Here is a 15,599-nt window from a genome sequence, read left to right as displayed (position 1 = left end):
GAAAGAAAGCGGCCGATAGTCCAGACGAAATCTCCATGAGTTCCTTATTTGAAGCCGTTAGGACTGTGAGTTCGGTATTTAGGTTCTTGAAAGCGGAAATGTGGGCTTGTAAAGAGGAGGATGGTTCATATTCCAGGGAGAGGAGTTCGAATAATTTCTCGCAGATGACCACAATAGAATCTTTACCGCATGCTCGAGCCAGCGCATTCCAAGCATCTAGGAAAGAGCTATGCGAATGTATCTCTGGATGTAGATCGTCGCACACCGTGCTTAAGAGGAGAGAGATGGCGGCAGAGTTTTTCTTCTTGTATTTTTTCGCATGCGGTTTCTTGTGATAGGATTCTTTGAACAATTCTTCATCGCCTCGTCCAGTAATAGATTGTTCCAGATGGTAACACCAAGCAGGATAGTTTGTTCGGTTTAGTTTTTTCAAACGTATCTTGGCTGGTGCAATCAAATCATCGGAATCGGACGACATCGTTTCTTGTATAGTCTGTGCCTGTTTTCTAGCTCTGGTGGTTATGCAATTTTTATGACTCTCGCTACCATGTAGTTTGAGGAAGTCTTAATTTTAATTGCAAACACTTAAAAAAAACCAGTAGTAGTAAAACTAACAAGAAACAAAGGTTAATAACAAATATTTGAGCAATAAACAAGTAAGGAGTTGTTGAGTATTTTACCTATCAAGTTTTAGTTCTTGTGAGTAGACAGACTGTTGAGAATGGCGATGAGATTGAGAGAACAATAAAACTAAAAAATAAAGAAATATTGAGTTGATGACAATTTTTAGAAACAGGAAACAACCAATGAACCAAGTACCTCTCCTCCCCCTGAGTGAGTATCCCCTGACAACTTGCAGTCACACTCGCTCTTGATGCCGGTCGTAAGACGATGATTGGGAGTGATGGTCTTTGTACTTGAGTTTGATCTTTGTGGTTGAGTCCGTCCGCTGAAGATCTTGCTTAGAGAGAATTCTGGAATTTGACTTGAGCGCGCGGCTGCGCATGTGACATGTAATGACATTTTATCCAACACAGCAATGTATGGGAGTTGTTTCCCCAAAAAACTGCAGTCTTTTTTCCAACCCTCTTAATTAAGTGGATGATAGCAGTTGTAGCCACATTAATCATGAGACTTCCCTGCAAAAACATCATTCAGAACCCGTAAATCCCTTGAAAGGGATACTGAGATGAGATCCAATTCATCCCCCCTCCGCCTCCACCTCTGTACATGAACATCCAGAAGAAGAAAACAGTAGAATAGACAAAATATAAAATATCTGTGGGGACCTCCAAAACATCCTCCTTCCTGCTCACACACATACCTCCACCAAGCTCCTCTCCCACACCCACCCCTGTTGCTTCCACCACTTGCCATTTCCTGCCGTCAAACCTCTCTTTACCTAGCTTCCACACCCCTGCCTAGCCTTCAGTATTGGGATCTCACTTGCCGCCTCCACCCCAACTAAGTACACTGATGTATCCCGCTTCAGCTGCTGCAGCTTCTCTCAATCACCATGCTGCCACTAGTTGTCAGAAAAGAAATAGATCCACCTGGAATTGAAACCGGGTGAGACTAACTCTAGGAGCCTGCTTTACCACTAAGCTACAAAGCTACTAGCAGACAGATTCAAATTCTGAAACTCTTCTCACTGGCGATGATGTGGCACGGGGCACTGGGACAAGGCAGAAAGCCTAGGAAGCTTTCTAGTACCAAACTGTAGGGCTGCATTATTTTCAGAGAGGAGACTCTCTGATAGGCAAGTACAATTAGTCAATCAAAGGGAAAGAAACAAGAGGAGATAAGAATGAAATCAAGATCACCTAGCCATGAGAGAAGAGACTCTCTGCTGGACTAGGGAAGGCAGGGGTTGAGTATATGTACTAGCCTGCGCAGGGGTCACATAATCCCGTAACCCTTTGTGTGTAACCCCATCAAAGGTGGGGGCTTCACACAAGAGTCAAGGCCAATTCTGATGTGGTTGTCATATTTGGTGTTACTATTCCTTGAATGGTGTGGCTAAGTATATGATCAGTTGATCTGGTATCCACAAATTGAAAAAGATTTCTCTCCAGCCTTGTGGTCTGTTGGCTATGATTTTGGTAAGTCAGCTGATGAGTTATTACTGAGATTAGACTGATATTAGATTTACTCCAATTTCAATTAAGGAATGGGCTGGGAAAAAAGATGATTTTTGGCACATTTACTGGTAAAAAATTTGTGTGGGTAATTTCTTTTGAGTATCATCACCATGGTAGGGAAGTTTTACCCAGGGTAATTTCTTTAACTTATTATCCATCAGGTGGGATGGTTAGTAACATGATTTAATGTAGAGTAACATGATTTAATGTAGAGTAACATGATTTAATCTAGATTGACATAATTACCTAGTATTGTTGATGGGGAGCCTTACTTCAAACTACCAGAGGGTCCTCATTAATTTGGAATCACCAAATTTTGAGTGGAGGAAACAGGTCCAAACCAAAATTCAACACCTGATTTTTTCAGCAAATGCTTCAGCTCTTTGTGTTTTTGGTGTAGTGTTTTTCTTGGGTGGGGGGGGGGGGGGCACAGAGAACTTTGGGATTGGGACATCCAGACACACCAGGATTTCAGGGCATAGCACATCAAATCAAAGCAATTTGAGTATTTGTATTTGAATTTGATTCGAGTCAAATAATGCCTGGGCAAATTTAAGCTTGAATATTTGAAAAAAATCAAATAATGGCTCAAAGGGGCACATGGAAGTGAATTATAACAGCCCATTTTTGCAAGAAAGGCAACATGTGTTGATCAAACTGCCCCAAATTGCATAGAAGGAATGCTGTATTTCTCTCATGAGTAGTTTGAACCAGAAAACAGTGAGGAATTCATTGAAACTTGGGCTACTGGAGAAAATTGCAGTAAACACCATCCCAAACAAGCTTCAATGATAAATAAAAAAATAATCAAAAAAACACATCTTCAAGCAGACTGAAGTCTGATCCATTCCAATTTCAAACATGTGCAGGCTTTATATCATTCACTCTAGGTATAATTTCCACTTACTGCACTCATAGATATAGAAAATTTGGTTGCTTTCACCACCTATCCCTCAGCTTAAAAATTCTACTTCAAATTTTTTATTCATCCTCATCATGATATCAACTTTATTACTTATCCTGGTGGGTTTTTTTGTCTTATGTTTATCTAGGATCTTTCTCAATCTGAGCTTCACAATCTGTCTTTGTGAATAGCTTATTGGCCAATATTGTTCAATGGAGATTGCTGAAAAATCCCTGGATCTAATACCTCCAGAAATCTCACATCCTGTGGTTCAGAACAAAAGTATGAACCCTAAATTTCCAATTGATACAGAAGATATGATTAATGAAGAATCAGCCAATTTGCCTGATAAATTCAACATTGAATTATCACAAACCCATGCCATGATAATTGGGGAAGGATCTTCCAGAAGGAACCCAGCCTCAAAATTGGATCAGAAACCAGTTGAACAGTCTCAGGATCCTGAGGTAAGCTGTGGTCACATAATCAAGTGGTATTGTTTCTATAGTTTAATTGATGTAGAATAATCTCTTTTTATTCTTAGATACAAGAAAACAGCTTAGATGATTGCATGGTGCCTGAAGATCAGGAACAAGCACACACTGTGGAAATCTCAATCAACACAGATGATCAAGATAGCAGTCACAGAAATGAGGAAAGTTCTTCATGCTCTCTGAGCAAGAAAATCACATTTTATTCTGCAATTGCTGCATTCATAGCATTTGTACTTTGGGAAACCGTACTATCTCACAGGTATCAAAATTGGTCATAAAGCTTCAAGTTTGGCTTTATTTTGGGAACAGATGATTTTTATCTTGATTGGAGATAATCTAATTTACAACCATGTATATGAATGGCTTAAATTTCCTCTTTCCACTTCCCTTGATCTCACAAATTTGCACAAAGCTTCTCAAAGTGGCTGCCTTTTCTGTGATTAGAGTTGGCAATTTGCACAAGTATACCTGTTCATGGTGTGGTGCCAGTGGCAGGTGTGAGCAACAATGCATCTATCACGCTAAATTTAATTAGCGCCACTAAAACTGTGTTGTAGTGCTTGTCACTAATAATCTGGGGCTGTAATTTTTAGCGTAATACCAACCCGCTAAAGCCCGCTAGCGCCAAAGTACAGCTAAATTACAGCTAATTAGTGGCTTGCTACACTAAATTAGCTGTAATTTGTAGCAAAAATTGCACTTTTTTCCCAATCTGAGTTAGCTGTAATTGTAATAGTCCGTTGTGGTGAGCCTAATCAAAACCTTATTACATCACTCAGACACTCACCAGGAAGGAATCACCGCCAAACGCCCTCTAGAAATCACTCTGGTACCTGTAATCCACGCCCACAGACACTTCATAATAGCCTAGAATCATCTCTACAAGGCGCCTCAACTTCTCAGTATTCACTTTCATGGATGGCCCTCCACAATGGGTAATAAAATATGTACACAATCAGGTTCAAAGTGGGAGAAAGTCCACCATCAAACAGAGCCAGACTATTAGGAAGGACCCTGAGTGTTCACTAGAATTAACTCCTCTATATTCCAGCAAGGCGTAACTCTTTCTCAGATGCATGGCGGCTGATGCGCCATGGTTATTGTTTTCCTCTTATGTCATCCCAAGCCATGTAGTAGATGCCTTGTTGTTTTGTTGCCTTTTCACCTTGTTGGAGGCTTTTTGTACCCTGTTCCCATGTTTCTCTTCGTCTCAGAACCACCTGTTGTCCCCTCACTATAAATGTAGAGCCTTTTGGCCCATTCTGTTTGTCCCCCATCAGATTGTCACTTTGCATCCCTGGTCACAGAATAAGAATTACATAGCCTATTTTACCACATATTTTACAGTATATTTTCCCCCTTGATTTCGTCTAGAAAGCACTATTCTCAATACTTCATCAGCCACACTTTTCTTTAAGAGTCCATACTCTTATTCTTGTCCCATATTACTCTCCCAACCTGAGAGGCAGCTTTTCACGCACTCATCCCTCTCTAAGCTCTATTCCCCCAAAGAGTAGTTCCACACCGTCCGCTACAATTTAGTTTAGCGTAGCGGCGCTGAAAAACCGCTAAATTAGGGTATTAAACGCTAACTGTGGCGTAATAGATGCATTGTTGGTGTGAGCACCTTCCTGAGTTTCCACCCAGACTGGAAACAAGGCACCTGCACCTGAAAAATTCCACTGGTACTTGCCCACATGTGCCTGCACCATGAAAAACCTGAGTGGACTAGGTGGTAGGTGACGTGAAGCTAACTCCAGCCTTAACTCCAACCATACACTTATGGAAAAGTGGTAGAACCTCCTGATGATGACAAAGGGGCCATTATTATTCAAGGGGAGTAATGCTGGAGTACCACTGAAATTTCAGCATATTTTACTGAATGTCACCTGACACCTATTCAAATCAATTTTTTAATGGTGCTAGTACCTGCAAATGAGTAGTAGGAGCCAGCTCTATCTTTGATCTTGCCTTTGTCTGAGATGATCCTCCTTTTTTCTCTCATCTTTATTTCATTTCATTTTAAGTAAGTATCAGTTCATTTTAGGGTGTTTTGAGGCCAATTAACACAATTGAAAGAAACATTTTCTAGTTCAAACCATTTTTTGATCACACAGCTTTATTTTTTCCATCTCCTTATTGAATGAAGGACTTAGAAGCTTTATACCTTAGTCTAAAATTAATTCTAGTTTTTATTTATAATTTTCAGTGAATGAAAAGAGAGGATATTTTACCTAACATCAGAAGACAAGACCACTCTCTTCTACTAGATAAAAAGATAAAGAAATAATAAGAGATTGAGCTTATTTTTCAGAGCTCAATGGGATCTTATCCAAATTGATACAAGTAGCATTAGCTACTGTCCAACCTTTTACAGATTGGAGATGGCTAGGTTCCTTACTCAGATAGCCATGATGTGCCACTACGCTACACTAGTTGAGCGCTACGCGTTAGCCTAGCGGTAATTATCTTTGGCCAATAATTCTTGGCGTTAGCGGGATCTTATGGCGCTAAAAATAAGCTATAGCGTAGCTTTTTTTTCCTGCGCTAACGCTAAAAAGGGTGTTAGCACAGAAACAGATCCGCTACGCTAACCATTATGGTGTTGCAAGCCCGTCTGGGCACTCACCAAAGTTTGGCCAAAAAAAGGCCAAGCGCGTGTGGCCAACGCTAAAGCCCGCTTGGCCAATCCTCAAGCCCACCTGGCACACTCCCAACCCCCGCTTGGCATATTGCAAAGTGGGCGGGGTTTGGCACAAAGCCCCGCTGGGCCGATTTCAAGCAAGGGTGCCACGCACGCCAAATGCTGTGCCGGCCATCAAGGAGAGAAGTTTCCCTCCTCGATGGTCGGTCTGTAGGCTGGTCATCGAGAAGGGAAGACTCCCTTCTTGATTATCAATCAAGTGTTTCCCACCGTGAAGGGAGTCTTTCCTCCCCGATGACCAGCCTACAGACCGACCATCAAGAAGGCAAAGCTCCCTTGTCAATGTCCAATGTGCGATGTCGAGAAGGGAGAACGTTTCCCCTCCTCGAGGGCACGTTGTTCTTGCCTTTTGAAGCAGAGACGAGGGCTGGCGTCTCATGACCGGCGTGTTGCCATCGGCCCAGAGCTTGATCTTGGCCAAGCGGGACTTGGCTGTGTGCCAATCTCTGCCCCCCGCGCAAGCTGCCCAATCAAGCCCGCTGGGCACATACCCAACCCCCGGAGGCACTCGGCCAAGCAGGAGTTGGGTATGTGCCCAGACGCGCTTGCAACACCATACTTTAGCGTAGCAAATTGGCCACTAACAGATTTTTCTCCCTTGGTAGCGTAGCGGAATAAAACACCCGCTACTCCAACACTGCCAAGGATTTTGTACTGGTGGGCCCTGCCAATATAGGATTGGTAGCGGAGACCAATATTATATTGGGGGGTTGCAACCAATACAAATCCCTTCGCAGTGCAAGGCTGGAGAAACCGGGAAGAAAAACAGGCTAGTTTTTTTCCAGTATTTGTGTGAATACAGGAACAAAACAAGGCTAGTTTCATCCCTGTAGTTGCGCGACGACAAAACTGGGAAGTTTCTGCACAGTTTGAAGTCAAGTTCTGGGGCCTGCTGCCTTGACAATGATTCATTGCCCCCAGCAGTGCACATAGAACTTTCTGTGGTATGCATAGCCTCTCCAATATTTAAAGATTTTGATCCTTGAAGATTTGGAGTCAAAACCTGATGTTGAAATAAAACTAGGAAAATGAGCCCTCTATGGTTCACGTGAGATCAAACTTAACTAAGTCCAAAGGTGGGGGCGCAAAGCGCCTCCACCAGAGAGAATTATGTGGTATTAGTGATTTAGGACTGAGAGAAAAGGCCAAAAACACTGATTTTGAAAAATGTTCCCATAGCTCCTTCACATCCAAGGATTCCAACAATTTTTTTAGATCAGATGGAATATCAAAATCTTGTCTAATTTTTGATGCATGAATATCATCAGAAATCCTCCTGCCTCACTCACAATGATCCATCAAAGATGGTGGATGGCAAAAGCCAAACCGGAGATTGTTAAAAAAGCATTTTTAGTGCAAATCCATACATTTTCCTTGAGGAAAAAAAATGACAGGTATCCAGAATTCACTGCTCTGAAAGATCTGAGAATGTCAAAAAGCCGCAGGATGTGTGTGGGAACATGCATTTTTGGCTATTCATTCCAAATCCCAAGGGAGTCAGTTGGAAAAACAGTGATCAATTGTCTGCTCTAGCCAGGACAAGGTTTTTTGTGTTTACACTCCCTGTATCTCAAGTTTGTGAAGAAGAAAAATACACCAGAAGGTGGCTGGAGATAACCACGCTTCTGATGAGTCTTAGTGAAAATGTATGGGGTGATTATAAAAACACAGCACCATACAGGGACTTTAGCACAAAAAGGCAAGGATTTGGGGCATAACTCTCAGGCCAAAATCCCAGAGGGAGGCCAAAGCCTCCCTTGGGAGGGACTTAGTTACGTTAGAGCATCTCCACCGCGGGTGCTAAACTGCGTTGCCAAATCTTTGATTTTGGCAACTGGGGCGCAGTTTTAGCAACCTGCAGCGAGGCAGCTTTGCACCGCAAGTTGCCATGATTGGCAGCTTGCGGTTGTGAAATGTGTGGTTTTGTATTGCTGTTGGGGGAGAAGGTGAGAGTATCACATGAGAGATGTGTGATACTTGCAAGGGTGGCACAAGGTTGGGGTGCTATCCTGTTTCCAAATTTGCGAACAGGATAGCTCCCAAGAGGTGAGTTGGCAGATTTGATGTTTGTTTGGCACCCGCGGTGGCGTTGCTAAAGCGGGTTTGGGGTGCTATATCTGGTTTAGCACCAAGCTTAACTAAGCCTCTTGATTGGAGGGTTGGGGGGGCCCAACCCCGCTCCCCGAAGGGACGCTCTCCAAAGGAGAGGCTTACTTGTAAAGTTGGACCCGCGGCCTGAGGACAGTCAAATTTTGGCAGGGAAATGATAAAAAATAAACTCAGCACAAAGTTAAAAATAAATAAATAAACTCTCTTCAATGCCTTTTGGCACAGTTGTAGCTGCCCATCTTGGGCATCTGCTGGATTTTTTGGGGGGAAATTTGGCCATAAATGGCCTGCTCAGCAGCTATTTTTGCAAGGGCACTTACACATTTGGGAAATTAGATTTTGATGACCCGCCGGATTCCACTCTTGTCGGATCAGGGAGAGTCCCACGGCTCTTGAAGTATTAGGGCCTGTACCATAGCAGGTTGAAAAACAGTTTTTCCTGCAGAAATTGTTTTTTTGTGCAAAAAACAGTTTTTGCTAAAAAATGGGTACCACAGCACCTGTTTTTTGGGTCATCCAGAAAACAGTTTTCCTCAAAAAAAGGCAATTTTCAAAAACAGGTCTGACCCTGTTTTTCACAGCTGTTTTTCCTCCCCCATCACCTTCCATCACCTCATTACTCCAAGCCCGGAGCAAGCCAGCAATCAATCATCTTTCTCCAGGAAGTCCTCCCTCCGCTCGGAACGAACCATCATAGCTGACCAATCCAACCACTACAACTGGATCGGTCCAAGGAAAACAAAGAGAGTTTGGAAAAAAGAGTCCTTCTGGTTTGTCCTTCATCTCTCCTCCTTTACCTTGGACCGCTCTTCTCCTTCTTCCCACTTGGATCACTCTGTATTATTGGTCCGAGAGGAATTGTCTCCTCTCTCTCCAAACAATAGAACTTGATTGTTCCGAGAGAAAAGAGAACTCAATTGTTCCGAGAGAAAAGAGAACTTGATCTTTCCGAGAGAAAAGAGAACTTGAACTTTCCGAGAGAAATGAGAACTCAATCGTTCCAAGAGGAACAAGAAATCAAATTTTTGGGGAGAAAGGAGAAAGAAACCTTGGGTCCATCCTCCTTCCCTCCCCTTGGACATATAAAGTTAAATTGATCCAACAGGAAGGGGGAGGGAATTAAATTTTGACCCACCCATCCCCTCAGATTGGTATTCCCTCCTCCTTAAATCTCTCGGGCCAATCTATGGGCAGGGCAAGGAGGGAGTTCCTCTTGGACCAACAAGTTAACAGGAGGGAGTTGCTCTCGGCCCAATCAGTCCAAGACAACTGGAGGAGTGATTGCAGGCCTCCTCCCTCTTGGGACGGTCTCTCCAATCCTCTCGGATCAATCTGTCCGATCCTCTTGGACCGACGAGTAGATTGGTCCAAGAGGGGGGAGTGTCAAAGAGCGTCTGAGGTTTTCATGAGTAGGGAAGGCACCACAATGACCCCTTCCCTACTCATGAAGATTTGCAAGGGTACCAAAGATTGTCTTTGGGTGTATTGAGCTGATGGATGGTGGAGTGGAGGAGTGCGGATATTCTGGAACCAAGTGATGGTTAACTTGTGGTACGGGTTTATTGAAATCTGTTTTTCTGAATGCGGGTTTTTTGAAATATCTGAAAAGCGCAGAAAAAAAAACTGTTTTCCCCGTGCAAGAAAAACAGAATTTGTATGGTACAGGCCCTTAAATTGTATTTTTAATGAAATATGTACATATTTGCAATTGGTGGCGCTTATGGCTTATGATGTATGCATTTTGCTATTTATGCCATAAGGAGCGGATCAATCCAAGAGTTTATCTGGGCCTGCATTGGGCGGATCACTCCAATGCCCAATACTTATCCATCCCCACAGTTTCCTAATGCTATGGAAATGTGGAGCTTTGAGGGCCGTACATATACCAAAAAATCACAAGCTTTTCAATGGTCTGGGAGGCGTGACCAGAATCAGAGCGCTTGTGGATGATTTGGGGGTTGTAATGCCCTCCCCAGCCAAATGGTCGGTTGCGCTCACGCAAGATTTGGGACATTATATTCAAGTCCCTCCTTCGGAGGCGCTTCGCGCCTCCTCGGAAGGAGGGGACTTGTGTCAAGTTAGGTTTAGCACCCGCGGTGGAGATGCTCTTAGGCGCGAGATCGGGTCCCGAAGTGAAGCCCCGAGAGTGGCTCCCCTCTTCGGGTGCACGCTGCGTGCTGCGCCCTCTCGCCAAAGAAACCTCCAAGAGTGTCCGTGTAACCTCTTGCTCTCATTCATTCCAACGAACCAACTAACCATGGCGACGAATTCTGAAAGCTTAAGTGCCGCCGAACGATACGAGCTGATCACTCGAAACTTGGGCGAAGTCTTGGGATCGCAAGATTTGCTCAAGCTGTGTCAGGAGGAAGGGCGAATCATCACTTGTTACTGGGGTACGAAACCCGTTCGCTCTCCGTGTTTAGTGACCATCTTCCCTTCAAACAGAACGTTCGTCTGACCAAGCCCTTTATTTTTCCTCCTTCTGGGTATCATTAGGTACTGCAACTACGGGAAGACGTGTGTTACAATTTCTTTTTGGCTAGTTGCTGCGACTAAGCAAGGGAAAAAAAGTAATGAGAAAGTTTTGCAGGATGTGTTTGTTGACGTCCCTTGCATCGCCATTACAAGGCGACTAACAAAAACAGCACACATCGGTTACTTCGTACCCTTGACCAAGATTGCAGACTTTCTCCGGGCTGGGGTTCGGGTCAAAGTTTTGCTAGCCGGTCAGTAACCATGTTTTTATTATCTGCGTGGAGGTTCAAATATTGGCTCGCTAATGCCAGGAAATTGGTGAAACAGATGTTCATGCGTTTTTAGATAATCTGAAGGCGCCCTTGGAACTCATCAACCAGCGAGTTTCGTACTACTCTCACATCCTGCGGGCGGTGTTCACCTCGATTGGGGTGCCGATCGACCGACTCGAGTTCATCACTGGATCCTCGTACCAGTACTCGACACCCTACAACAAAGACTGTCTGAAACTGGCGTCCCTGGTATCTGAAAGGGACGCCCGGAAAGCGGGAAGCGAAGTGGTCAAAGAATCCGACGCCCCGCCGCTCTCCGGTCTCCTGTACCCGCTCCTCCAGGCACTAGACGAAGAATACCTCGGCGTCGACTTCCAATTTGGCGGGATCGACCAGCGCAAAATCTTTACCTTCGCCGAGCTTTATTTGCCCCGATTAGGCTATGCTAAACGGATCCATCTCATGAATACCATGGTCCCTGGATTGACTGGGACCAAGATGTCGTCCTCTGATGCGAAATCGAAGATCGATTTCCTCGATTCGCCTGAAGAAGTCAAGAAGAAGATCAAGGATGCAGTTTGTGTGCCCGGTGAAATCAACGGGAATGGGATCCTCGCTTTCATAGAATCAGTTCTGCTTCCCATTGCCGATCTGAAAAGAAGCATGAACGCAGACCATAAAAGCCCATTTGTGCCCGGTGAAGCGCCTGAAGGGACGTTATTCTCGGTAGTCCGGAAACGAGAAAAAGATGTACTGCACTATTCAACCTACGCAGACATCGTGCGAGACTACCAGACCGAAGAACCGGTCGGCTCCGGAAGCTTCAAGCTATTCCCTTCAGACTTAAAGCTCGCAGTAACCGCTGCGATCCTCTCACTGCTCGCACCCATCCGCGAAGCCTACGACAAAGACCCGCTGTTCCAGGATGCCAACCGACTCGCATACCCCGACGACTTCGCAAATTCTGCCGGCGACGGAAAGAAGAAGAAGGAGAAGAAATATACCCCCAAGCCCGATTGGGTGCTCGAAAAGGAACGCCAGGATAAACAGATCTCGATGAAGGAGGTCGGTCAAGCTAATGCTGATGCGGCTGACCCCAAACCAACTCCCCCATCATCCTGAATTGTATCCTTCTTACTAATACTATTTTCCATTTAATTCATTTTTTTTTTTTTTTTTGAAACGTAAATGAGCTCCTGGAACTGTTCCTGGGAATGTTTCCTTGCTTTCTTGCATATCTGTAACAGCCAGGCTCAGCTCACAGTACCCATTCATCTCGCTCGTTGTTCTTACTCGTTGTTCTTACTCTTCCTGCCTCATGTGAATGGGAATTGACATTGTCTTTCACATGAATGTGAAACTTGTTGGGTTGCTGATCCATGTAGTGAATTTATTTTAGGGTGGTCACCTAAATTTAAGCAAGAGTGCATTTTGACTTGTATAATTCTGTTACTTGCAAAAGTGGTCTTCAAAATTGAATCATAACTTAGGGCTCTCAATTAGGGTTCTCAAAGGTGGTTTTTATAAAATCCTATCATCACATACTCCTTGAATAAGGCTGTGTTTGGCAGAGCATCCGCATCGGTTCAGCTAAAAGCTAAGCTAAATTACCGCTCGCTAAGAGCCAAATTTAGCGACGCGGAGGGCACTCCACACCGGAGCAAAGCGGGAGGTGGAGTCAGACAGCGTGCTGCACAGGCGCGCGCCAAGGAGCACCACAGGAGGTGCGAGGAGACCGGGGAAACCCCAGCGCGCCACGCAGCCCGTATGCGCAGCGAGGAAGCTAGTCGAGCAGAGGTCAACCGGCACCGGCTAGAAAAACATACGCCGAACCGATACCCTCAGCTTAGACGCCGTACTCGATCTGCCGACTCTCACAGGACAAATTTTCGCCCCCACCGAGCCACCCAGTTAGGGGTCCCGCCCTCCCCGGGTTCAGACCTCAGGGCTCAACACTCATAGGGAGCAAGAGATTCACTTCCCAAGAAGGAATGTGAACATCTCTCTCCAATCCTCCCACTTTCCACCCTACTCTCATCTACCACCGTAGCGGGCGGAAAGAGACAAGAAGGGTAGGAGGGGAGGGAAAAAGTGCCACCCTTATCCCACACTTGGGTGACTTGAGGAGTTACAGGAGTAGCTCCTGAGTCAGCGTAGGCAACTAGGACCAAGACAGAAGGTCTAGGGGCTGCAGAAGTAAAACAACAAGAAGGCTGGGGACTAAGAAGATCACCAGCCCGCCACAGAGGCGGAACACGAGAGTAGATTGGATGATAATTATTTGGGGATTCGAGTCCTACAGTACTCAAGGCGCTGGGTTCAAACCTGACAATACTTGAAGCTTCTTTGCACTGAGGTGAATCTAAATTTTAAAGCTTCATGAGATAGGCAATAGAAATAAAATACTTGACATTTATGAAGGTCACGTTTGAATTTTAACTTGCGGGATCACCAACATCTGAACTTGGTAGCCTTTCTCAAAATCAACACTAGGGCAAAAATAACAAAATTTAATGTTCTTGTGAAAACAGACATAAGAGGAGAATTCAGGGAAATCAGGTGACAATTTTGGAGAAGAGTGAATCAAAAAAGTGAAACGTTCTTCGGGTTCGATTCTGAGCTGTGAAGTTTCTAGAAAGGGGCGGAATAGTGGCTTAGAATCTAGTGCGTATCTTTCCGGGAACGAACACTACGGCGCATCCCTTTCAAATTCCGAAAGGGCATCTAAGAAGTTCTCCATGGCCAGGCGGATTTGTGATCTGACTGGGTAGAAGTAAAGGTGGGAAATAGTTACAGATGGAGGGAGAGGATCTATAGGTACCAGATGAAAACTAATTGAGACTATAAAAGCATCTAAAGCGCCCCGAACTTGGTTGGCCAAATCGTTTATTATGAGGTATCCGTCGCCAATGTCTTCTTCACTGTAGATAAGATATAAGTTCTTGCAAATGCTTTCAAGTCTCTCTGAAACTAGCAAAGATTGACGTATAAGCCAGTCAAGGTCATAGGAACACATGTCTTCGCCAATTGTGAAGCGTGGGTTTGAACTTGGTTGCCTGCATACTCTGCGGAAGAACGATCTGCATAATTTCAAAAGCGGCAGAATGAGTCGCATAAGCTCGACTACTCTTGGTCTTAAGAGAAATTCTTCGGGGGGTGGAGGAGCCCCAGCCAGAGCCCCTTCTTCCGCGTCGTCGGAAAGGTCCGCGTCTTCGTCTTGGTTGTCCTGGAGTCCAGCTTGATTGGCTTCGCGCCCACGTTGATTGTTGTTGCGCTCGGCTTGATTGTTATCCGGTGCAGCCGCAAGGCGTGCGCCCGCATTGGCGCTTTGTTCTTCCTGAGACCGAATCGCGGCATTGATATGCTCGTTTAATTCTTTGAGAATTGTTCCAAAAGTTTGATCATAGCCCTGCAATTCCTTTTGGACCGCACTAGAGCTCGATTCTTGAGACCATGCTATTACCACCTCGAAGATTTCCAACATGAGTTCTGAATCTGCGATTAACACTTTTCTAGAGTTGTTTTCGCGGGATTCATCGGGGAAGGCGGTATTAGGGAGTAAGAAATGCCCGTCCCGGATATAGACAACATACGCATTCCTAATGAGGACTCCGAGGGCGGAGGCTAGGTCTCGCAGTTGCTGCAAGTTGTTATCACATTTAAATTGTTTAGCAACACCGTAGTTGTGATCATTGCGGCTGGAATATCTGCCAAGAGAGGTAATAGACGGAGCAAGTGTATTGGCGACGAGAAAAATCTCATCTAAGGTTTCACCGATTTTTTTTACGTGTTGTTGGGTTAAATCGAGGTTCGGACTTGGGGTGTCTGAGGCCGCTAGGTCAAGAGATTCCTGTAAATCGATGAACTGCTGCCGAAGTAAAGGAAGCATGGTTGTTCCAGTCATGGTGAGGAGAGCTTTTCGGGCCGCCAGCTGAGCGGCTGTATAAACTGGCTCGTTCTGTTGAACGAGGCGATGCTGCTGCGGCAGCTCATCACATTTTCTCGCTAAATTTTCAAATGCCTCCAAGAGAGGACCTGGAAGAAGAATGGGACGCAGCTAACGTCAGTGAGAATGCCCGAGGGATGCCAAGCAGGTGCAGGAAGATTGCTGATCTACATACCAGTGTCTGGCGCTGGGATTGTATCAGATTCTTGCGACATAATTTCAATTGGAACAAAAAGATCTGAACTGCTTGATTGTGGATCTGTCGAGTCAGGGTGCTTAAGAGGATGTTGTGTTGATTGTGATTATGCGGATGTCTGGATTTTAATAGTATAATGGAGGTGTGCGTCCCAAAGTACTGGTGTCAGGTGTGCTTTATCTACTTGGGATGTTATTGAATCGGATGGGGATGAGGCGCTGGTGGGATAGGATACGGGAAAAACTCAGTCGGAGAGTGTGAATAGTGCGAAGGAAGTAAGGGGATTTGGGTGCGACAGGGACCCAGAGCTCTGGTTATAGCAGTCGCCGAGGCTGAGCCAAGCTCCATGGCGGGACAA

The 15,599-nt window shown here is 44.9% G+C and overlaps 2 protein-coding genes across 2 annotated transcripts; one reads left to right on the top strand and one right to left on the bottom strand.

Moving 5' to 3' along the window:
• Positions 1–10,609: 10,609 nt before the first annotated feature.
• Positions 10,610–12,221, top strand: PtA15_8A161 (uncharacterized protein; the record flags this gene model as incomplete). The annotated part of the gene is made up of 3 exons (XM_053171561.1): positions 10,610–10,800; positions 10,981–11,078; positions 11,155–12,221. 3 exons carry the CDS (start codon positions 10,610–10,612, stop codon positions 12,219–12,221), a joined length of 1,356 nt encoding a protein of 451 aa, XP_053022812.1.
• A 1,567-nt stretch (positions 12,222–13,788) lies between these two features.
• Positions 13,789–15,260, bottom strand: PtA15_8A160 (uncharacterized protein; the record flags this gene model as incomplete). Its single annotated transcript, XM_053171560.1, has 3 exons — positions 13,789–13,862; positions 13,932–15,134; positions 15,221–15,260. 3 exons carry the CDS (start codon positions 15,258–15,260, stop codon positions 13,789–13,791), a joined length of 1,317 nt encoding a protein of 438 aa, XP_053022811.1.
• Positions 15,261–15,599: the final 339 nt, after the last annotated feature.

This window comes from Puccinia triticina, chromosome 8A (assembly GCF_026914185.1).
Source record: "Puccinia triticina chromosome 8A, complete sequence".
Taxonomy (NCBI): domain Eukaryota; kingdom Fungi; phylum Basidiomycota; class Pucciniomycetes; order Pucciniales; family Pucciniaceae; genus Puccinia; species Puccinia triticina.
The sequence above is the reverse complement of the archived record's forward strand: the minus strand, read 5'-3'. Positions and strand labels throughout refer to the sequence as shown.